The 25849-nt window shown below is 32.7% G+C and overlaps 1 protein-coding gene across 1 annotated transcript in view; it reads right to left on the bottom strand.

The window, feature by feature from the left end:
• Window positions 1-25849, bottom strand: part of LOC101900610 (uncharacterized) — a 90410-nt gene that overhangs the window by 51055 nt on the left and 13506 nt on the right. The window contains exon 2 of the mRNA XM_011294980.3: window positions 4779-5854. Coding sequence (XP_011293282.1) covers window positions 4779-5854 — 1076 coding nt within the window. The remainder of the gene's footprint in view (window positions 1-4778; window positions 5855-25849) is intronic.

The following is a 25849-nucleotide window of genomic DNA, read 5'->3' as shown; positions in this document are numbered from 1 at the left end:
CGGAAGGAAGAGCTATAGGGGTCTTCTATTATTAGCAGTATTTATTGAAGACTCTTATTTTTCATATAAATTCAAGGAAATATAAGTAATGTGGAGCGTATTACAATCTGGTTACTTATACGCTATCACTAATTCTTGACCGAAAGAATAATGGTCTTCCTTTCTTCACAGAACTTATTACTTTCATTGGCTCTTAAAAAATTCATTAAAAATCCAAGATTTATGTTTTGTCGGTCCTTAAATAAATCATTAAATCGCATTTGATGTCCTGTTGGTCTTTTAAAAATCTTTAAGAAGTGTATCCTCTACTTGATCTATAAATTTATATAATGATAGATAATATGCAGCGTATGACTATTGTCCTTACTCATACGCCACCCTATAATATTTTTCATATATTATACTTCATATGATTGTAAGTGCTATGGAGCGTAAGACTGTTGTCCTTACTTATAAGCTACGATTTTCAGTAATTATTTAGAGCTCTTCCATTTGACCTACAAATGCAATACCTTATCCATAACTTTTGCCCAGAAAAAGAACACTACAAACCCCTTTCACACCTCTCTCGCTTTGCCTTAGCTCAATATGTCCCATTTTCTTTCTTCTCTAGTTTATTTCTCCCTAATACCTTAAAACCATTTCTAATTGAATTTATAACATTCAATTGGCCATCCTGGAAATTATTGGTTGACCCAGATTTTTTGTTTTCTGTTCGTTCTTCTCTTTTAATATTAGAAAGCATATACTCCGTTATGGCCAAAAGCTATGTTGGAGATAAATGTGGTTCCCATTTTAGCTGTCCGCATGCATTTAATTTGTTCTGGAAATGACAATAAATGGTAAAATGGCATTTTTCGTTTTTTTATCTTTTCGTTCTAATTTATTTCTTTTATAGCAACTATGCGGTGCATGGAGTCCTGCAAACCGGCTGTGTGGACGTGCTCTGCGTTGGCCACTTTATTTGGTATAGAAATGGTCATTTTGTTGGAAAGCAAAGACGAAGAAGAATGAAAAGAAGATGAAGACAAAGAGACAATAATGTTCAGAATTTTTGTGGAAAATTTAGTGGCTATCACGAAAAACACTATTGGCTTTTATAAGAAATAACAGAATTGGGACGAGGTTGAAATACAAAAATCACGAATTTCATATACTTACACCTCCGGGTGCCATGAAAGTGATTTTGGTATATTATTTACATTTTTACAAATATCGTTTCTAGTTTTAGAGTTAAGGTAAAACTAGCAAGGATACATGAAATACCTCCAATTTTTCTAATAAGTCTATGGCCTCCGGCATTTCTTGAAACCCGTATTTAAGTATTGAAAAAATAAAAATATTAGAAGTCATCCTTATGACTTTGAGAAAATACCAGAGCAATGGACAAATCAGAGTTGAAATTGATATCCTTAGTAGATCAAAAATTTCCTAACTTGGGAGATTGAATTAAACAAAAAACCTTTCTTGGGGTTGAATAAATTTTTAAAACTTTCCTAAATTTGTGAAATTTGACGATTATTTTATTCACCTCTGTTTTTTGAATTAGCTCTTACTACTCAATCTAGGGAATTTCCCTGAAACTGAAAAGTACTCTGTTTTCTGGAGTTTCATAATACTTTATATCGTAACTTTAATTTAATAACCCACAGTATTTATAATATATATTTTTGGAAAATTATCGATCGCGAATCATTTCTTTCAAGATCTAAAGAATTTTTGAGCATCCGTAATTTGGGGCGTATAACTATTGTCGTTATTCATACGCCCCATAATTCGTTAATTTTTAATAGATCCTCACAACCACTGCAATTTTTTTTTGAAATGTGAAGAGGTTTGGATTCTCATTTCGTCTTCATTGAGCGTTTTGTTTTTCAAAAAAAAAAAAAAAAAAAAAAACCTATGTGGGGTAGCTACCAGAAGGAATGGTCTGATCTCTACCATATGTATTATTGCCCTTTTGTTAATGGAAATATTGAGAAGTACCAATTCAGAATGAGCTTTGTGGATATTCAAAAATTTGACTCTCTGTGAGGGAGGTACCAGAAGGAGTGGATCGGTATATCCCATAGGAATATAGGAATATTGATATGTGCCAAGTTTGAATTGAATTGGATATAAATTTCGTGTTTTCTGAGCTTCATGAATTTTCAAAATTTTGACCCTTTGTGGGGGAGATACCAGAAGAAGTGGACCGATATATCTCATCTTCACAGTAGATTTTGGGTTAAGGGAAATAATGGGATGTAAGAAATATAAAGTTAATCGGAAGCTTTTTTCGGATTTTATAAGCGTTTTGTTTATTAAAAATGTTGTCCCTTTGTGGGGGATATATCATATCTTCACACCAGACCTTAAGTTAAATAAACATATTGTGATATGTGTAATGTGAAGACAATCGGATTATTGGATAATAAATAGATTCCTGAACAAATATTCTACAAGAAAAAGAGTTTTTTTAGTCCTTGAAATTTTTCTTTGAAAAATCGACATGTGTAGGACTTTTTGGTACTTGACCAAAAATTTTGTAAAGAAGTCTGCGATGGAACAGGAAAAAAGTAATAAGTTCGGCCGGGCCGAACTTATAATAATACGCTCTACCATTTGGAAAGCATTTGGGATTAAAAAAAAAAATAAAATTCGTAAAAATTCTGTTAAAATCTTAAAAATACCGAATAGAGGAAGACGCCATTATATTGGGGTCTATAGGAAGTCGTGGACCAGCATAGGCAACTTTTATCATAGCCCCTTGCAATATTCAATTACGGAATAATGTACCTAAAATCATCAAAATACCGAATATAGGGAGGTACCGTTATATGGTGGCAATACGAACCCTTGCATAGGGAACATTCTGTCATAGGCTGTAGTACGTGTTACTACATCGTGAACCTACATACACTACACTACACTATATCGTGAACCTATACAGACAATTCTCTCTCAAGGGATAAAGTACTCAGAAAGAACTCCTTCTGTGGATTTTCAGACAATTCCATTGAAAAATTTGGTTACAATCGATTGATATAGTCCGTCTTCGAACTTGACCTGCCTGTACATAAAACACTGACCTGTGCAAAAGTTTAGCTTCCTATCTTAATTCGTTTTGCTTCTAGTGTGATTAAAATAGACGGACAGACAGACGGATTGGGCTAAATCGTCTTAGAATTTTACGCTGATCAAGAATATATATTCCATATAGGGTCTACAATTATTATTTCGATGAGTTACGTACGGAATGATATATTTAATATACCCTTCATACTATGTATGGTGGAGGGTATAAAAAAGTCATGTAAGATGGTCCATGGGTCCTTGTCAAATAATATTCTTAAAAAATAGCCCTTTAAAAAATCTTTAAAAATATTCAATAAAAAAATTTAAAGTTTCCGATCTGTTGGTCTTTGAAAAATAAAAGGTCTCAATATGTCTTTAAAAAATCCGCGTTTTAAATTATTCTTAAAAAAATCCTTGTTTGATTGGTCTTTGAGAAAATATTTTTAAAAAATATATTCTAGATTGGTTCCTGAAAAAGTATCCTTTAAAAAATCGCCCTTAATTAGTCATTGAACAAAAATTCTTCTAAAACTCCTCGTTTTACTTTGTTTATCCTCGGGAAAATATTTTTTAAAAATCCTCGTTTTTTGGGAGGGTATAAATTATTCTATAAGAATAAAAGTTTTATGATCTATTGGTCCTTAAAAAATGTCCTTAATTAAATCGGCGTTGGGTGGAATCTTTATCCTGGAAAAAATATATTTTAAAATTTACGTTCTGATGCCCGTTAAAAGTTACCCTTAAGAATCCATGTTCGGTTGGTCCTTAAAAAAATATTCTCCAAAAAATCACATTTAAATTTGTCCTTAAAAGTGTTTTTTAAAAATTCTGAATGACCGTAAAAAAATATTTTTAAAAAAGTTCAAAATTGCGAGCCAATAAAAAACATTCTCTAAGGATTTCGCGATGGTTTATACTTGAAAATTATTTATTTTATAAATCCCCATTGGCTATGCATTGCAAAAATTGGGAATCGTACATCTGTACGTATGATTGTTGTCGCCACGTATACGCCACGATGGACAACAAGTTATTGTTGCTTACAATCCCTGGGGCAAAATATTTTTCCATGCATCTCTCTTTTGTTTCTCATTTTCATAATTTCCTTAAAAAAATAATTCCTTTTCACTGCAAATTCCTGATCATTAAGCTCGTCTCGAAAGAGAAAACAAACACATAAATCATAAAACATATGATCTTCGCCTTAACAAGGCAAAACTCAAAAATTCAGCCGAGCCTGGCTGTGGGATTTGAACCGCGGACCTCGGTGTGCAGCCAACTACAAGTTGCCGTCTCTACGTTCAGAGCCATTAACCCGTCATCCTAAAGCAGCACTAAAACAAGCGTATGCATTGGAAGCAATGTAGTTGTTGTGGACAAAAAATCCATCACTACAAAAACAAAATTTTGCTGTGAAAAAATATCTGCCAATAGAACTTGAGTCGAACCTGGAGAGTTTCTAGTGTATAACTCGCATATGCTAATTTGCAATAAGTTCGAAATATATACTACTTTCCAGAGAACGGCCCTTGTAAGCCATCATCCACACCAAATATGCCTGATGAGCCGCTTAACCAACGGCGAAACGCGTCGCATAGTGGTGAGTGTGTGATAGTGTCTATCTGGCTTTCCTTTTCACTGCAAATTCCTGATCATTAAGCTCGTCTCGAAAGAGAAAACAAACACATAATAATATTTGTAATTTTTTTCAATTCACTTACCTCTCCACCCTTCTCCTTGGCCACACGACTCAGCCGGTGGCAACGATCCACACCAACGGTACATATTGAGGGATTGCATTGAGTCAAATAGCGACCACTGCCACAGCCTACATCGCAAACCACTGAACCGGGTTCCAAGTTGCTTAGAAACTGAGCGACGCGGGGTCGCAACGAGCCGGTCGGCTCTTCACAATGTTCGTAGACATCGTGGACATAGGCCCGTTCCAGGGCAGCGGAACGACCGTTGGCATCATTGGATGATGATGATGCGGATGCTGTGGTGGTAGCTGTGGCGGCAGCAGCTTTTTTAGCTGCCTCAGCGGCTGCCAGACTATTGCTGGTGGCACCGGTGATGGCGGTGACTTGACAAGGTTTAGTTGTTGGCGATGTTAATGACGTTGATGTTTGACTTGATGTCAGAGTGGCTGGTGTTGCTGTAGTTGTTGTTGAATGCTGATGGTTTGTCGTAATTGTTGTTGTCGTCGTCGTTGCTGTTGGTGATGGTGGTGTGGCCAAAACTGTCACAGATGCTGTTGTCAATGTTTTGTCTTTTGCACTTTCTTGTTGTGACATCAAACATTTCTTTGGTATGGTGCCCGATGATGTTGGTGACAGTTGCGCTGAAGCTGGGTTTGTGGGCGACAGAGAGGCAGTGGGTGATATTATTGTGGGTGTCAAATTGTTGTTGTGTAAAAAGTGCACGGCAAAGGAGCTGGAGCCATTTGATAATCCATTGGCTGATATTGCATTTCCGTTGGTCACCACGGATGTCCCGCTGGTCGAATTGCCACTACTGCTGCTGCTACTGCCGTTGCTGTGGGAATTTTGACCCGCGGCCGAGCCACTGCCAGTGGCTACACCATTTACTCCGGCTGGTGCTGTTGTCGTTGAGAGTTGTTTCGTCATTGGATAGCGATTGAAATGTGAAACGGTTGTGGGTTTGGTCGTTCGACTGTTTGACTTAAGCAGTGTCGTCGTCGAGGAGGAGATGTTTGAACAAGTTGCGAGATGTTTGCTAGAATTGTTGATAGAGTTAAAGTTTGGCTTGTAGTCTGAGTTGAGTGAGAAATTTTCATCTGAAATGAGAGGGAAGGGAAATAAGTCATCATTAATATATGGATGATTCAGAAAAAAGTGTATTTTATGTGTTGGGTTGGGTGTTGGCAGCTAAAAAATTAAAAAATATAAAAAAATATTAGGTCGTATAAGTAATGTCGCTACTTATACGTCCCATGAATAAGTGACGACAATACTTATACGCCACGTATAGCAAATAATTTTTAGAACCAAATTTTTTAAAGGACCAAACAAACGTGGATTTTTTTGAGAATATTTTTTCAAGGACCAGTCATACTTGGATTTTTTAAAGATTGTTTTTTCAAGGACTCATCAAACGTGGATTTTTTAAAGATTATTTTTTCAAGGGATTTTTTAAAGATTATTTTTTCAAGGGATTTTTTAAAGATTATTTTTTCAAGGAAATATCAAACGTGGATTTTTCAAAGATTGTTTTTCAAGGACATATCAAACGTGGATTTTTTAAAGATTATTTTTTCAAGGCCCAAAGGACCAACAAACGTTGATTTTTTAAAGAATATTTCTTTAAGGACCAAAAGACCCCTAAAATTGGATTTCTTAAAGAATATTTCTTTAAGGACTAAAATACCCCCAAACGTGAATTTTTAAAAGAATATTTCTTCAAGGTCCAAATAACCCCCAAACGTGGATTTTTTAAAGAATATTTTTTCAAGGACCAAAGGACCCTTAAACGTGGATATTTTTTAAGAATATTTTTTCAAGGACCAAATGACCCTTAAACGTGGTTTGTTTTAAGAATATTTTTTCAAGGATCAAAAGACCCTTAAATGTGGATCTTTTTTAATAATATTTTTTTTAAGGACCCTTAAACGTGGATCTTTTTTAAGAATATTTTTTTTAAGGATCAATCAAAAGTGGATTTTTTAAAGAGTACTTTTTAGGGACCAAAGGACCCTTAAACGTGGATCATTTTTAAGAATATTTTTAAGGACCAATCAAAAGTAAATTTTTTAAAGAATATTTTTTTAACGACCAAAGAACTATCAAACGTAGATTTGTTAAAGAATATTTTTTCAAGGACCAAAGGACTATTAAACGTAGATTTGTTAAAGAATATTTTTTCAAGGACCAGAGGACCTTTTAACGTGGATTTTTTTAAAGAAATTTTTTTCAAGGACCAAAGGACCATCAAACATTGATTTTTTAAGAATATTTTTCAAGGACCAAAGGAGCAATTAACCCTGGATTTTTTAAGGAATATTTTTTCAAGGAAAAAAGACCATCAAACATGGATTTTTTAAGGAATATATTTTCAAGAATAAAAAAAAATAATTTTCCAAGGACTTTAAAACCATCAAACGTGGATTTTTAAAATAATATTTTTCCAAGGAATCTAAGACCATTAAACGTGGATTTAAAAAAAAAAATATTTTTCCAAGGACTTTAAGACCATCAAACGTGGATTTTTAAAATAATATTTTTCCAAGGACTCTAAGGCCATCAAACGTAGATTAAAAAAAAAAAATATTTTTCCAAGGACTCTAAGACCATCAAACGTGGATTTTTAAAAAAATATTTTTCCAAGGACTCTAAGACCATCAAACGTGGATTTTTAAAATAATATTTTTCCAAGGACTCTAAGGCCATCAAACGTAGATTAAAAAAAAATATTTTTCCAAGGACTCTAAGACCATCAAACGTGGATTTTTAAAATAATATTTTTCCAAGGACTCTAAGGCCATCAAACGTAGATTAAAAAAAAATATTTTTCCAAGGACTCTAAGACCATCAAACGTGGATTTTTAAAATAATATTTTTCCAAGGACTCTAAGACCATCAAGGCCGAATTTTTAAAGAATTTTAAAAGGACCATCAAAGGTGGATTTTTAAAGATTATTTTAAGGACCATCAAAAGTGAATTTTTAAAGATTTTTTTAAGGACCATCAAACGTGGATTTTTAAAGATTTTTTTAAGGACCATCAAACAAAGTTTTTTTTAAAAAATATTCTTTCAAAGATTATCAGAAATTTTTTAGAATTTTTTTTCAAGGATCCTCAAACAACGAAAGGAGGATATTTATTTCATTTCTCTATTTCCTCGAACTCTGCAGTAACTCTTTTACCTTAATTTTCATAGATTTAGCTAAACAAACAAAACCATAAAAAAGTCATCCCTTCTAATAGGTTAGGGGATTACCACCAGCGGAGGTGCCATATAATTTTCCATAATGAAAATAGTGTGACTCACACACACACACACACACAAACAACACTTGCTAAATCACGTGGCAGCTTCTGTTCCATTTCCTCCGCCCCTCCTTTCATCCGTCAACAATAAATCCATTCATTGCAATAGAATAGCTGAAAGAAGCCAGCAAAAACCGCTGGGAAATCATCATCAATAAATGTAATTGTTTTAGTCACACTCACTCTCATTCTCACTCACACACACACTTTGACAAATTTCAAATGGATTTGAAAAGCCACCAAAAAAAAGAGGAAGAAGAATTTTCAAACAACACAAAAACCCACGAATTGGGGTCGAGCGACGACGATAACGACGACTATTCATTCATGTTTGCTTTTCTTTCATTCTTTGGCAATTTTCATCCCTAATTGTTGTTACAACAAACAAAAAACTAGTCACACTTGCAGCCACAAACAAAACGATGAAGAACACAAAACACAAACAATGTCAAAGAAAATTGAGAGAATCCACACGCACACAAACACACACACACACTCTTACACACAGGAAATGTGTCAACCCATGTTCAAAGAAAGATAGTAGCCGTCATAAAGTGGAGAAAGTCTTTCCTTTCTTCTCGCCGTTGTTTTTTTCTATTTTTTGGGACACTTGGTCCTGACACATGGCGACAATGGCAGCATACAAAGCAACAATAATAAGTCACATGTCAAAAAGCTACAAACACATTCGCACACACACTTCACACGGACAAAGAGCCAAAAAGGAAAATCGAATAACAAAAACCCAATACAAGCAGACACTCACGCTACTACCTCTTGCCTTTGCCTAAAAATATCCAAAAATTGAGGAAAGCTTTCTTTTCAAATTTTTGTTTTCATTTGTTTGTCGTTTTGAAAGTGTTTCGTCAAAGCCAACAGGAATCACGAAAATGCCAAAACACACACACGCTCATGCACACACAAGCAAAGAGAGCCGTACTCACTCAACCTCGCAGAGGAAAGCATCCACACACGAGCAATGATACATTGAAAAGTCACAGACAACAACAACAACGGCGGCAACGGCGACAAGACGACAGAAGACCACATGGCACAAAAAATCATAATCAGGGGTTAAAGAGCATTATACACAGAGAGGCACACACAAACACACCCGCGCACACACATTCATACATCTACATAATTACACTGTGTGTATGTATACCTCCAAAAATAAACATAGCCTAATATTATCTTTGTTGTCGTTGCCATTGTCAACAGTGACAATGACAGAGACTGTTTTTAATAATAATAATTTTAAGAGAGAGAGAGGATACGCTACCGTAGGATGTGTAGAAAGGTTAGAATTTTTTTGTGGTCTGTTGGTCCTTGAGAAATATTCCTTAAAAATTAGATTTTCATGGTTTCTAAGTCCTTTTAATAAAGAGATTTAAAAATCAACTTTTGAAATACCTTTGGTCTTTGAAAAAATGCTCTTTAAAATTTCATATTTTATGGCCTGAGAGACATTAAAAATGTCAAAAATTCAGATTTCGTTGTATATTTGTCTTTTAAAATAATCCTTTGAAATTCAATTTTTGTGGTCTGAGGGTCTTTGAGAAAATATTCTGTTGTCCTTTGAGGAATGTAAACTCTACTTTTCGTGGTCCGTAGTCCTTGAAAAGGGTTTCTTTAAAAGTTCACATTTCATAGTCAGTGGATCTTATTGTCCTTTAAAAATAAATCTTCGTTGCCCTTGGTGAAGTGTCCTTTTTTTAATCTACCTTTAAGTGATTTGAAAAACATCTTAAACAAATCCACCATAAATGGTCCAGTTTTGATAGCCTTAGAGTCCTAGAAAAAAATATTTTTAAAATAACCCACGTTCGATTTGTCCTTGAAAAAATATTTTTAAAATAATACACGTTCGATTGGTCCTTGAAAAAATATTTTTTTAGAAAATCCACGTTTGATTGGTCCTTGAAAAAATATTTTTTTAGAAAATCCACGTTTGATTGGTCCTTGAAAAAATATTTTTTTAGAAAATCCACGTTTGATGTCGACCTTAAAATATTTTTTTAGAAAATCCACGTTTGATGTCGACCTTAAAATATTTTTTTAAAAAATCCACGTTTGATTTGTCCTTAAAAATATTTTTCAAAAAATCCACGTTTGATTAACTCTTAAAAATATTTTTTTAAAAAAGCCCCGTTTGTCTAGACCTTAAAAATATTTTTCAAAAAAATCCACGTGTAATTAGTCCTTGAAAAAAGATCTTAAACAAATCAACGATAGATGGTCCACGTTTTATAGTCTCAGGTTCCTAGAAAAACAAATTAAAAAATATCCACATTCGATTAAACCTTAAAAAAATATTTTTTTTAAATAGACGTTCGATGGATTTGACGTCTTGAAAAAATATTTTTTAAAACAATTCACGTTTAATGGATTTGATGTCCTTGAAATAAAAGTCTTTAAAAAATTCACGATTGATGGTCCTTTGGTGCTTGAAAACATATTCTTTAAAAAATTCACGTTTGATATTCCTTTAGTCCTTGAAAACAAAATCTTTAAAAAATCCACGTTTGGTTGGTCCTTGAAAAAATATTTTTAAAAAATCCACGTTTGGTTGGTCCTTGAAAATATATTTTTAAAAAAATCCACGTTTTATGATCTTAATGCCCCTGAAATAATTTTCTTTAAAATATCGACGTTTGGTTGGTCCTTGAAAAAATTTTTTTTGAAAATCGACGTTTAATAGCTTTAGAATACTTAAAAATATATTCATTAAAATTTATGTTTGGTGTTCTTAAAGTCCTTGAAAATATTTCCTTTCAAAAAAAAAAAAAAAAAAACACGCTTGGCGGTCTTAGAATCCTTCAAAAAATGTTCTTTTAAAAAATTCACGCTTGAAGGACTTTAAGTCTTTGAAAAAATTTTTCCAAGTTTTAATGCCATAGAGTTTTAAAAAAATTATTCTTTAAAAATCCACGTTTTAAGGCCTTGGTAGTCCTTTGGTCCCTGAAAAAATATTCTTTAAAAATCCACATTTTAAGGCCTTGGTAGTCCTTTGGTCCCTGAAAATATATTCTTTAAAAATCCACGTTTTAAGGCCTTGGTAGTCATTTGGTCCCTGAATAAATATTCTTTAAAAATCCACGTCTTAAGGCCTTGGTAGTCCTTTGGTCCCTGAGAAAATATTCTTTAAAAATCCACGTTTTAAGGCCTTGGTAGCCCTTGGGTCCCTGAAAAAAAAAAACTCTTTAAAATATCCACGATTGATGGTCCTTTGGTCCTTGAAAAAATATTTCTTAGAAAATCCGCATTTGATGGTCCTTGAAAATATATTTTTTTAAAAATTCACGTTTGATGCTCCTTTGGTCCTTGAAAAGATACTCTTTAAAAAATCCGCATTTAATGGTCCTTTGGTCCTTGAAAAATACTCTTTAAAAAATCCGCATTTGATGGTACTTTGGTCCTTGAAAAAATATTTTTTTAAAAATTCCACGTTTGATTGGTCCTTAAAAAAATATTCTTTAAAAAATCCATGTTTGATGGTCCTTTGGTCCTTAAAAAATCTACATTTGATGGTTGCTTGGTCCTCGAAATAATATTTTTTAAAAAATCCACGTTAGATTTTCCTTTGGTCATTGAAAAATATTTTTTAAAAAATCCACGTTTGATAGTCAATTGGTCCTTGAAAAAATATTGTTTAAAAAATTCAAATATGATGGTCCTTTGGTCCTTAAAAAATATTCTGTAAAAAATCCACGCTTGATGGTTCTTTGGTCCTTGAAAAAATATTCCTTAAAAAAGTCCACGTTTCATTGGTCCTTTGGTCCTAAAAAAATATTATTTAAAAATCCACATTTGAGTGGTCCTTGGAAAATATTCTATAAAAGTGGAGGATTTTTTTTAAATTCTACGTTTCGAGAATAATGGTCTTTTATTAATATAGAATACTTCAGTGGACATTATAGCACAATTTTAGAAGTCTGCGCCGGATATTCCCTCAAAGGGTTTCCATTGAAGGCGCATTGGAGGTTTTTGCTGAAAGAAGTCCCTCCAAATGCCTCTATAAGAAAAATCTCTCTGGAGGTCTTCTATGGAAGGAAAACCTTATTGTAAGACCCTTCAGAGGTCTTCTTAAACCTTTTCTATGTAAAGAAGAACTCTCAAATGCCATTAGGTCAAATAAACTCTTTAAGGATTATATTTATAAAGAAGACCATTCGGAAGTCTTTTATACGAGGAAGATCGTTTTTGGACATTCTAAACATAGAAGACCTCTCATATGTCTTCTATAAAAATAATGCAATTCTAAAGAGGAAATATTCTTAAAAGGATATTCCATTTGGATCTCTTCTATATAAAAAGTACACTTCAGAGGTCTTCTGCTGTGAATACTTCCTAAAGACTTCTATATAAATAAGCTCTTTAGAAGCTCTTCCGTATAAAAGATACCCTTCAGCGGTCTTCCATAAAATAATAAATAATAATATAATGAAGCTTCTGATTCCTTCTATATGTAAAAAGGACCTGCAGATGTGTTATATGGAGAAAGGACCTCTCAGATGTTTTCTGTACATGGAAGAACTTTTACTGATCTTCTATAATTGTATGACCTTTGAAAGGACCTATATACATTGACTATGGAAGATATCTAAGAGAATACCTTTGGGTGAAATTCTATACATAGAAGCTCATCTGAATGTCTTCTATATTCACCAGACTTTTGGCTGGATTTCCAGTAAAGAAGTTCTTCTGGAGGTCTTTCATATCTAGAAGTCTGTATGGAGGTCGTCTATGCGCAGAAAAACACAATGTTGTTGTATACACTGAACAAAACCATCTAAAAATCGTCTGGTGGTCGTTTATGCTGGGAAGACCCTCTATGGATGAAATACCTTTTAAAAGTCTTCTACGCTTGGAAAAACTTCTCGAGGACCTCTTTATGTCGAAGACCTTCTGAGGGACTTCTAGCCTAGAAGACATACTACACCCAAGAAGTCTTTTAATGTCCAGTCAGTACCTAAAATGCTCAGAGGAAAATAAGGACCTTTTCTATGCCTGGAATATCTTCTAGAGGTGTTCTACAGATATATCCTATGCCTAGCTATCACCTAGAAGAGATCTCCTATATCTAGAGGAAAATAAGGACCTCTCCTATACCTCAAATATCTTCTAGAGGTGTTCTATATCTGGTATATCTACTTGAGGTATTTCAGTTATAGAAGAACTTCCGGACGTTTTATAATACTAGATGACATTTTTGAGGTTTTCTTTGCCCAGAAGAGCTTCTGAAGGTATTTCGGCCCAAGATATATCTAAATCTTTCTTTTATATCTAAATCTTTCATGCTTAGAGGACCATCGACAGGCCCTTCTTTTAGTCAAAACATGGAATTGTTTGTAGTCATAGAAGGCTCCCTTTGACCCTCAAAGTACACTTTCTCTCTTACTCCCTAAACGACTTTCGTTTATATATAGAATATTTGCTATGGTTCTCTATAGAAATAAGATCATCAACGGGTCTCCTATACACAGAAAATCTTCTGAAGGATCTTGTGTTTTCTATCATTTCTACACCGTTTTTTAATGCAATGTAGGTCTTAATTTTTCTTTTGTACTAAAATTGTTAGAGTCCCCAATTGTTTACCTTCTTATTTACTATGCTAAAATAAGTAGTCGACCAGACCCTCCAGCCAGGCATTTTCGCACATTTTGTTTGCCAATCATGGTTGTTTGTTTGAAGTGCTGGCAAAAGTGGGCGTTCTCCTCACCCCTCCCCACACCTCACATAAACAAACTTAGAATAACTCAAAATGATAATAATAACAATTCACACCATACGTTTTTCCGTTCTTCACTCTGACACAACTCATCATCGTGGTTTGTTCTGTTCTTTTCTGTTTTTTTTTCTTGCTTTTGGGTTCAGCTGGATGTTCGTGCCTCTAAAATGAAAAGTTAAAAATGAACGACTGTTTGCGACAAATATAGAACTGACGCAGTGTCATTCAGTTTAATTGATAACCCTCCTCTGGAGGGGTATAAATAGAGATAAAATCAAATGTTGGGAGAGAGAAAAATTTAAGGCTGGTAGAGTATGAGAGACGGAGAGAGTAAAATAGAATAGGGAAATTGTGGGAGAGTGGGATAACTTTATGTTCTGTTGAGTTGTGAATTACAGAGTCAATAAATTGTTATTGTAATAAATGGGAAATAAATATTATTGAATGAGAGTTTTTGAATTGAGACGGTGATGCCATGAGATGGAGAGACTTTGTTGTAGAGATTAAGAACATTGATTTTATTGCAAAGTAAACAGTATTAAGAAAACACCTTCTCATGACAAAAGTGAAAGTAAACCTTACTCTTATTTGGATCCTTATCAGTTGCGGCTTAATAAACATATTTTTTTGGGAGAATGGAAGGTGTGTTAATATGACGCTTTGGAATTTTTTTCCATTAGAAAGAATTGGAAGACTGATGACCGATTAGAAATAATGTAACGGCGATAATGTATAATGCAGACTTTAGAAATATTAGAAAATCTGTGAATTTCATAAAACCTTGGTCCAACTTACCCAAAATTGTTTCCAAATCATATCATATACAGGGTGCGATAAAAAACTGCAACAAAGTCAAACGCCATTATTTTTACATTTTTTCAAATTTTATTGAATGAGAGCGAAAAATGTCGGAAATAGCATCAAATTTTAGAATACGTTCACCTTTGGCACGAATTATGGCCTTCAAACGGCCAATGAAATCTTCCCAAGCTGCCCGAATGTTGCTCTGCGGTATTTTGGGCTATCACCGGCGAAGCGCTTGCTTGAGGTGATCGACACTTTGATTTTTTTTAGTGCCAACCTTGCTTTCCAAAATACTCCGGATACAATAGTCTAACGAATTGGTATCCGGAGATCTTTGTGGCCATTGTGAGCTGGAAATGAGGCGAGGAACCTCATTTTGTAACCATTCTTGGGTGGCGCGTGCTGAGTGCGATGGTGCTGAGATCTGTTAGAATGTCCAAGGTCTGCGGCAAAAATGTTTGCGTGCCCAAGGCCAAGCGAAGCAACTTTTTAGCTATTCTGTGTTTATTTTCTGTTCTTTCTGTTGCGGTTTAAGTTCTTGCAAAATGGAATGGAATATTGCGAATGTTCAGCTCACGATCCATTTTTCCGCCACTGCGATGCGGGTTTCGATCAAGCAGCATCTTTTCTGTTCGAACCATTTCTGCTGATGATGCTGTTTTCTTGCGTCCACTTCCTTGACGCCGGGCTACGCTACCAGTATCAGTATCACGGTAATGAGCTATGGTACGAGACACAAAAGATTTATTCACATTTTAATGCTGGATTGCTTTAACGATAGCCACTTGTGGTTTTCTAGCCAAATATAAAGAAATCACACTATCACGCTTGAATTCCATAACGAATAACTTTTTTTCTGGAAAATTCTCACCAAAATGTCACTGGAATAATTTTAAAAGCTGTCGGACGAGTGGCTTAGAAATGACAGTAGTCTGAAATTGGTTGCATTTTTTTAATCTCACCCTGTATTTAAATATAGAAAATGTTGAAATGTGCGTGAGGTACCAGATATAGTCGACCGAAGTATTCCATTTTCATACTTCTTCTAATACAGATAAGAATATTGCTATTGACAAAATTACAAGAAAATCTAACATTTTTATCCAATTCTATGCGAAATCTGCATAAATTCCATATTCATATCAGATTTCTGGTTGAGAGAAATATTTAGATATAGCAAGTTGTAAGGAATCGCTGGCTTGTTTCGCTAGTTATGACAGATATAAGTATTGCAAATTATGACCCTTTGTGGGTGAGGTGTCAGAAGGGGTTGGTAGATATATACTTCACAACCGGTCTCGTGTAAGCAAATATATTTGTATGTGTGAAATTTGAAGAAAGAGTTGGAGCTTATTTCGCTTTCTTTGAGCGTTTTGTTTTTTCCAAAGCTTGAACCCTATGTGGGGAAGGTACCAGAAGAAATGGTCCGATCAGTACCATCTTAATAAACGATCTTGTGTTGATAAAAGTATTGAGATTTGCCAAGTCTGAATGGAAACGAATGTTTATTTCGCGTTTTATGAGCTTCATAGGTATTCACAATTTTGAGTGTTTTTAGTGGACCGATTTATCCCATATTCGCAGCAAATATTGTGTTTGTTGGGGAGGTAGAAGAAGGAACGGTCCAATCAGTACCATCTTTATAACAGATCTTGGGTTGACAAAAGAATTAGTGGAATAGTGGAGTGGAATTGTATGCTGATTTCGCGTTTTATGAGCTTCGTGAATTTTCAAAATATTGGCTTTTTTAGGGGAGTTACCAGAAGGAGTGGGAGAATATATTCGGTGCAGAAAATATTTTTTATTTTGAAAATTTCGACCTTTTGTAGGGGAGGTATTAATAAAATTATTGGGATGAGTGAAATTTAAAGACAATCGGACTCTTATATCAAATATTATAAGAGTTGTAATTATTCAAAATTTTGACCCTTTGTGGTTAAGGTATTTGACGGAGTGGACCGATATTGTCCATTTTCGAACCTGCCCTAGCACTGATGCAAATATTAAGATTTGCAAAACTGGAGCATAATCGGATTATGGTTGATTATTTTTTTGGAATATCGACCTTTTGTGGGGGAGGTACTAAGAGGAATGGACCGATATTACCCATCTCCGAACTCAATCTAAGTTTGAAAATAACATACGATGTACAAAGTTTGGAACATATCAGTCAGCCAGACAGACAGACGGACGGACGGACATCGTTAGATCGACTCCAAATGTTCTGATACAGATTTGGTCAAAAGAGACCTAGGGTCTTAAGCCGTTACTTCGACTAGGCAAGTTTTGACCGTATCAAATGATATATAGCCTCTCTAGCCATATGGCTGAGGATATAACAATCCACGTTTCCTGGTCTGAGGGTCCCTGAAAAATATTCTTTAAAAAAATTCCCGTTTGATGGTCTGAAGGTCCCTGAAAAATATTCTTTGTAAAAAATATCCGTTTGATCATCTGAGGGCTCCTGAAAAGTATTCTTTTAAAAAAATCCACGTTTGAATGGTCGTTGAAAAAATATTATTTAAAAAAAATCACGATTGATTGGTCTTTGAAAACATATTCTTTAGAAAGAATCCACGTTTGTTTGGTCCTTGAACAAATATTCTTTAAAAAATCCACACTTGATGGTCCTTTAGTCTTTGAAAAAATATTTTTTTAAAAAATCCAGTTTGATAGCCTTCTTTTACTTAAAAAAAATATTTTTTAAAAAATTCACGTTTGATGGCTCTTTAGTCTTTGAAAAAATATTCTTTAAAAAAATTCACGTTTAATTGGTCTTTGTAAACATATTTTTTAAAAAGAATCCACGTTTGATAGGTTCTTGAAAAACTATTTCTACAAAATCCACGTTCCTTAATAGCAAAATTCCTTAATAGCAAATTCTTTAAAAAATCCACGTTTGATTGATCATTCAAAACATATTCTTAAAAAAAAATCTTTAAAAAATTTAGGTTTGATGTTCCTTTGGTCCTTGAAAACAATATACTTTAAAAAGCCGAGGCTTAATCGTCCTCTTGACCTTAAAAAATATTTTTTAAAAAATTGAGGTCTGATCATAATTTGCTCCTTAAAACTATTTTTTTTTATAAAATCTATGTTTGGTGGTTCTTTGGTCCTTGAAATCCTTCAAAAATCCGCATTTAATGGTCCTATGGTCCTTGGAAAAATATTCTTTAAAAATTTTAAAAAACCACGTTTGTATAAATCTTGAAAAATATTTCTTAAAAAATCCACGTTTGACTAATCCTTAAAAAAATATTTTTTAAAAATATCCACGCTTGAATAAACATTTTTTAAAAAATCCACATTTGATTAATCCTTGAAAAAATATTCTTTAAAAGTCCACGTTTGGTCCTTGAAAAGTTATTTTTGTCCGTGTTTGAAGGATCTTGGTCCCTGTAAAATATTCTTTGTAAATTCGCATCTTGGTCCTTTGGTTTTTCTTAAATTTTCTTAAAAAATCCACGTTTGATGGTTCTTTTGTCCATAAAAAATTATACTTTAAAAAAGGCGATGCTAAATGGTCCTTTAGTTCTTAAAAAATATTCATTATAAAATCGACTTTCGATTGTCCTTTGCTCCTTAAAACTATGTTTTATAAAATATACGTTTGATGGTCCTCTATGCCTTGAAGAATATTCTTTAAAAATCCGCATTTAATGGTCCTTTGGTCCTTGAAAACATTAAAAATCCGTGCAAGATGGTCCTTTGGTCTTTAAAAAATCTTTAAGAAAACCCACGTTAGAGAGTTGGGAACTTGCTAATTAAAAACAAATCAATTGACAGCATTTGGGTTCAAGTGACAATTTGTACGAAAACTACACTACAGCAATTATGTAAAAGACAGTTCATGGACACTTATTAGATTTAAATTTTATTTGGTAAGCACTTCATTGAAATAGGCAAATTGTATTTGAAAACCCAACTCAGTTACAATTTCATAGAGCTTCTGCATGACCCAAAAGATCCTATCAAAAGCAGTTCATTTTAAGAAATGATTTCCAATTAGAAATCCTCTTCCACAAAATGAGCTCTGATAACCTATATGTTTGTTTAACACAAAAACAATTCCCATTTAAAATAAATGCAATATTTATAAAGAGAAAATAAACCCCTTTATTTGTCCATAAAACAAACCCCGGGTGATTCGTTGCGTATGAGCAATAAAATTAATAAAACATTATAATAAATATTCCTCATACGCCACATGATACGCCATTACTCGGATGTTCACGCTTGGGGCAACACAGAGGGAAAAACACACACACACATGTGAGAATCATCGAATGGAAAGAAATCCGAAAGGAAACTGCACGAGAAAAGTGGATGTGAAAAAGGAAACGCAAAACGAAGAGGAGGTAACACAAATAAATAAATGGTATATCTTAAAAACAATAAATCATTGAGGAGTTTTTTTTTTCTTTTTTGGTTTTATTTTTCGCCCAAAGCAGTGTGGAAAGTGGGTAGCAGCATCCAGCCTGGCAGTCAGCAACAGCAAGCAGGCAAGTATGTGGCAAAGATACGCTGATTGAGAATGGCAGAATAAAGCAGAAATAAATGACAAAGATAGTGGAGGGAGCTGTGGAGGCAGTGGCAGCCAGTGAATGGTAATGGCAATAGCCATGAATGACCGGCCATAGCTCAGACAATGGTATTCAAGGGGGGAAAACCCCGAACGACATTAAATAACAATTTTCACTAGTATAATTTTTGTTGTTGTTGTTGTTGTTGGTCATATTTGCTGTAGTTTCTTTATTAGTCTTTTGTTGCAATGCTGCTTTGTTTATTTTAGGCATGTTGCTTTGGTATCTGTGGCGACAGTTGTAACCCCTTTTTCTAATTCAAAGGATTTTTTTAGATTATATAGAACTAAGAGAGGATAAAGAATGCCAAAAGAAAATATACTACAAACGTATACAAATACTTAGTTTCAAATGCTGGTGACGACTACAAATCGGACTATCTGTTAGAGATTTCTTGGTGGATATTTAAAAAATTCAAAACAAATTGAGAATTTTTCTTGCAAAAATAATCTGTGTATCCTTGAACCATAGACTATCAAAGGTGGAATTTTTAAAGAATATCTTTTTAAAGACCAAGAGACTATCAAAGCAGGATGTTTTAAAAAATATCTTTTCAAGGATCAATCAAACGTGGATTTTTTAATGAATATTTCTTCAAGGAACAATCAAACGTGGATTTTTTAAAATATTTTTTTTCAAGGACCAATCAGGTATGGATTTTTTTAAAAAATGTTTTTTCAAGGATCCACAAACGTGGCCTTTTTAAAGAATATTTTTTAAGGACTCACAGACTATCAAACGGGTTTTTTAAAGAATATTTTTTTCAAGGACCCACAGACGTGGATTTTTAAAGAATATTTTTTAAGGACCCACAGACGAGGATTTTTAAAGACTCAGGAGCGAGGACTTTAAAAAAAAAAAAAAAATATTTATTCAAGGACCCACCGAGGTGGATTTTTTAAAAAAAAAATTTAAAGGACCGACATACGTGAATGTTTTAAAAAATATCTTTACAAGGACTAAAAAAACGTGGATTTTTAAAGAATATTTTTTTAAAGGACCAAATAAACGTGGATTTTTCAAAAGATATTTTTTTAAGGACCAAACAAATGTGGATTTTTCAAAAGATATTTTTTTAAGGACCAAACAAACGTGGATTTTTCAAAAGATATTTTTTCAAGGTCTCACAGACTTGGGTTTTTTTAAGGAATATTTTTTAAGGACCCATCAAACGTCGATTTTTCAAAAAAAATATTTTTTCCAGGACTCTCAGACTGGGATTTTTTAAAGAATATTTTTTAATGACCAATCAAACTACGATTTTTCAAAAAAATATTTTTTCCAGGACTCACAGACTTGGATTTTTTAAAGAATATTTTTTAAGGACCAATCAAACGACGATTTTTCAAAAAAATATTTTTTTAAGGACCAATCATTTTTTCCAGGACTCGCAGACTTGGTTTTTTTAAAGATATTTTTAAGAACAACTACTAGCTACTACTACTACTAGCAAATTTTTGGAAATCCACCTTTGATTAATCCTTAAAAAATTTTATTGGAAGTCCTTGAAGAACTATTTTTTAAAATCCACGTTTGATTAATTCTTAAAAAATTTTATTGGAAGTCCTTGAAGAACTATTTTTTAAAATCCACGTTTGATTAATCCTTAAAAAATTTTATTGGAAGTCCTTGAAGAACTATTTTTTAAAATCCACGTTTGATTAATCCTAGAAAAAGTACTTTTTAAAAAATCCACGTTTGATTAAATTTTAATTTGGAAATCTTTGAAAAACTATTTTTTAAAAAATTCATGTTTGATGAATCCTTAAAATAATATTTTTTTAAAAATCCATGCTTGACTCATCCTGGAAAAAAATATTTTTAAAAAATCCACGTTTGATTGATTCTTGGAAAAAATATTTTTTAAACAACTCCTTTAGATGGTCCTTTGGTCCTTGAAAAAATATTTTTTAAAAATCCACGTTAGACGGTCCTTTGGTCCTTGAAAAAATATTTTTTAAAAATCCACGTTAGACGGTCCTTTGGTCCTTGATTTTTTTTAAATCCACGTCTGATGGTTCTTTGATCGTTGAAAAAATCTTTTTTTTAAAAATCCACGTAAGGCGGTCCTTTGGTCCTTGAAAAAATTTTCTTTAAAAAATCCAAGTCAGATGGTTCGTTGATCCTTAAAAAAAAAATTCACGTCAGATCCTTGAAAAAATTGTCTTCAATAAATCCACGTCTGATGGTCCTTGATAAAATATTCTTTAGATAATTCACGTTTGATGGTCCTTTGGTGCTTCCATAAATCTTCTTTAAAAAATCCAAGTCTGATGGTCCTTTGGTTCTTGAAAAAAAATCTTTATAAAGTCCACGTCTGACGGTCCTCTTTTTTAAAAAATCTACGTTTAATGGTCCTTTTGTCCTTCAAAAAAATATTCCTTCAAAATCCCACGTTTGATTGATCCTTGAACAAATACAATATAAAAAATCCATGTTTGGTGTTCCTTTGGTCCTTAAAAAAATATTCTTTAAATAGCCGCGTTTTAAAGTTTGCGGGGTACCCCAGTTCACACTCCTTCAAATTTCTTATCCATTATTTTAATCCTTTTGTCTTCCCTAAAATTTATATTCACACTTCTTTGTATATTTTATCCTTTACCAGCAGAGTGCTAAAAAAAGAGTACAAAAAAGCCACCATCGTGGCCACCATGTCAATGAAAGGATTTTCCCCATTGTTCTTTGCACTGCCATTATTATCCATTTAATCGAATTTTCCATTTTTATAAAGTAAATAATTGAATTTCTTAGTCTGTCGCTGTGTCATTGTGTGGTTCTGTTTCGCGTTGCCGTTATCTGCGCTCTATTTCGTCATTGTGTGATATAAATACAATTTATTGACGTTAATTCCCCACCAACGTTGCTGGGTGTCTTTTGGTTGGCTGACTGCCTGGCTGACAGTGCAGTGTAAGCCTTTTTTAGGATAGTTCGCGTAGCCAAAGTGCACAGGACATTCGTAAGGATACCACACCATAAATAACTTTGCAGGACGATAAAAAAGGCTGTGATAAAAATGCAGTGGAAGAAAATGGAACTTTCCTACGTTTTTTTAAAGAAAATATAAAAATAGGTGATGGAGTGGTTGTACCTCAACTCAGAGTCCTTTATGCTTTACCGGCTGTGTCTCCTCCACCATGTCATTCTGGCGAATGCAAATAATTGGAGAATCTGGAAAATGTAAAATGCTGCACACCAATGGTAATGCATAAAGATGAGTCTGTCGGAGAGTCCTTTGCATTGTCCCGCATATACAGCCTAGGCAATTTCGTTAAATGAATTCTGTGTTAATGAAGGTATTAAGTGTCGGAATTAGTTAGGGAAATTAAAATGGCAAATTACCCAGGGGCCATATTAATTTTTTAAGCAGAAACAAATTCTGGACAATTTATCACTGAAACGGGAAAAGTGTTTTCTCAATTGTTTCGGGATGAGAAAGGAAAGAATGAGCAACAATAAAAAATATTAAAGAATATTTTATCAAGGAACAAAGGAACATTAAGTGGATTAAAAAAATCAAAGACGAAGGACCACTAAAAGTGGGTTTTATAAAAAAAGCTTAAGTATGAAGGGACCCCTAACCGTGGATTTTTTTAAGGGCCAAAGGAACGTCAAATCTTGATTTTTTAAAGAATATTTTTTCAAGGACCAAAGGACCATCAAACGTAGATTTTTTAAAGAATATTTTTTCAAGGACCAAAGGACCCTCAAACGTGGATTTTTTTAAGAATATTTTTTCAAGGACCAAATGACCCTCAAACGTGGATTTTTTAAAGAATATTTTTTCAACGATCAATTAAACGTGGATTTTTTAAAGAATATTTTTTCAACGATCAATTAAACGTGGATTTTTTAAAGAATATTTTTTCAAGGACCAAAGGACCCTCAAACGTGGATTTTTTTAAGAATATTTTTTCAAGGACCAAAGGACCCTCAAACGTGGATTTTTTTAAGAATATTTTTTCAAGGATCAATTAAACGTGGATTTTTTAAAGAATATTTTTTCAACGATCAATTAAACGTGGATTTTTTAAAGAATATTTTTTCAAGGATCAATCAAACGTGGATTTTTAAAAGAATTTTTTTTTTCAAGGATATAAAAAAAACGTGGATTTTGAAAAGAATATTTTTTCAAGGATATAAATAAAACGTGGATTTTTTAAAGAAAATTTTTTCAAGGATATAAAAAAACGTGGATTTTTTAAAGAATATTTTTTCAAGGATATAAAAAAGTAGATTTTTTAAGGAATATTTTTTCGAGGATATAAAAAAACGTAGATTTTTTAAGGAATTTTTTTTCAAGGATCAATCAAACGTGGATTTTTTAAAGAATATTTTTTCAAGGATCAATCAAACGTGGATTTTTTAAAGAATATTTTTTCAAGGACCATCAAACGTGGATTTTTTAAAGAATATTTTTTCAAGGACTAAAGAACCATCAAACGTGGATTTCTTAAAGAATATTTTTTCAAGGATCAATCAAACGTGGATTTTTTAAAGAATATTTTTTCACGGATCAATCAATTGTGGATTTTTTAAGGAATATTATTTCAAGGATCAATCAAACGTGGATTTTTTAAGGAATATTATTTCAAGGATCAATCAAACGTGGATTTTTTAAAGAATATTTTTTCAAGGATCAATCAAACGTGGATTTTTTAAAGAATATTTTTTCAAGGACAAACAAACGTGGATTTTTCAAAGAATATTTTTTCAAGGACTAACAAACGTGGATTTTAAAGAATATTTTTTCAAGGACTAACAAACGTGGATTTTAAAGAATATTTTTTCAAGGATCAATCAAACGTGGATTTTTCAAAGAATATTTTTTCAAGGACTAACAAACGTGGATTTTAAAGAATATTTTTTCAAGGACTAACAAACGTGGATTTTAAAGAATATTTTTTCAAGGACTAACAAACGTGGATTTTAAAGAATATTTTTTCAAGGACTAACAAACGTGGATTTTAAAGAATATTTTTTCAAGGACTAACAAACGTGGATTTTAAAGAATATTTTTTCAAGGACCAATCAAACGTGGATTTTTTAAAGAATATTTTTTCAAGGACCAATCAAACGTGGATTTTTTAAAGAATATTTTTTCAAGGACCAATCAAACGTGGATTTTTTAAAGAATATTTTTTCAAGGACCAATCAAACTTGGATTTTTTAAAGAATATTTTTTCAAGGACCAATCAAACGTGGATTTTTTAAAGAATATTTTTTCAAGGACCAATCAAACGTGGATTTTTTAAAGAATATTTTTTCCAGTACCAATCAAACGTGGATTTTTTAAAGAATATTTTTTCAAGGACCAATCAAACGTGGAGTTTTTAAAGAATATTTTTTCAAGGACCAATCAAACGTGGATTTTTTAAAGAATATTTTTTCAAGGACCAATCAAACGTGGATTTTTTAAAGAATATTTTTTCAAGGACCAATCAAACCTGAATTTTTTAAAGAATATTTTTTCAAGGATCAATCAAACCTGAATTTTTTAAAGAATATTTTTTCAAGGATCAATCAAACCTGGATTTTTTAAAGAATATTTTTTCAAGGATCAATCAAACCTGGATTTTTTAAAGAATATTTTTTCAAGGATCAATCAAACGTGGATTTTTTAAAGAATATTTTTTCAAGGATCAATCAAACGTGGATTTTTTAAAGAATATCTTTTCAAGGATCAATCAAACGTTGATTTGTTTTTTGAATATTTTTTCAAGGATCTTTCAAACGTGGATTTTTTAAAGAATATCTTTTCAAGGATCAATCAAACGTTGATTTGTTTTTTGAATATTTTTTCAAGGATCTTTCAAACGTGGATTTTTTTAAGAATATTTTTTTAAGGATCTTTCAAAGTGGGTTTTTAAAAGAACAATTTTCAAGGATCTTTCAAACGTGGATTTTTTTAAGAATATTTTTTTAGGGATCTTTCAAACGTGGATTTTTTTAAGAATATTTTTTTAGGGATCTTTCAAAGTTGGGTTTTTAAAAGAACAATTTTCAAGGATATAAAAACGTGGGTTTTTAAAAGAACAATTTTCAAGGATATAAAAAACGTGGATTTTTCACCAATATTTTTTTAAGGATCAATCAAACCTGGATTTTTTAAAGAATATTTTTTCGAGGATATAAAAAACGTGGATTTTTAAAGAATATTTTTTCGAGGATATAAAAAACGTGGATTTTTAATTATATTTTAAGGATATAAAGAAGATAAAGAGAGAATACGTTTTCAGGGATCAAATTCCTTTAAGGACCAAATTCCCATTTTCTTATTTAAATGCATTAAACTTTTAATCCTTTCATCATGTCTTCAATATTGTCACGTTTTTTTGTCTTCGTTACTCTAGCAAAATGTCATGCCCTTAATTTTAATTTCACTGCGTGACCTACCATCGTCCCTGACAATCTAAAGGCGGAAAATTAATAACAGCAAAAAATACCTTCCTCTGCTTCTTCTTCGTCCTGGCAAGGCAATAACAAAATTTCAACACAATTAAAAACAATTTCTTTAGTTCAACGCAATTTCTGTTTGACTTTCAGTTTCTTTGTTTGATTCAATTTTTTTCGTTGGGACTGTTTCACTGTTTCGTTATACGGCAGTGTGTCACATTAAGTGTCGTCATATTTTTTTCGAGCCAACTAGCTAACCGTCAGCGTTATGACAG

This window comes from Musca domestica, unplaced genomic scaffold, assembly GCF_030504385.1.
Source record: "Musca domestica strain aabys unplaced genomic scaffold, Musca_domestica.polishedcontigs.V.1.1 76, whole genome shotgun sequence".
NCBI lineage: Eukaryota > Metazoa > Arthropoda > Insecta > Diptera > Muscidae > Musca > Musca domestica.
Note: the sequence above shows the minus strand (reverse complement) of the source record. Positions and strands in the feature narration are given on the sequence as shown.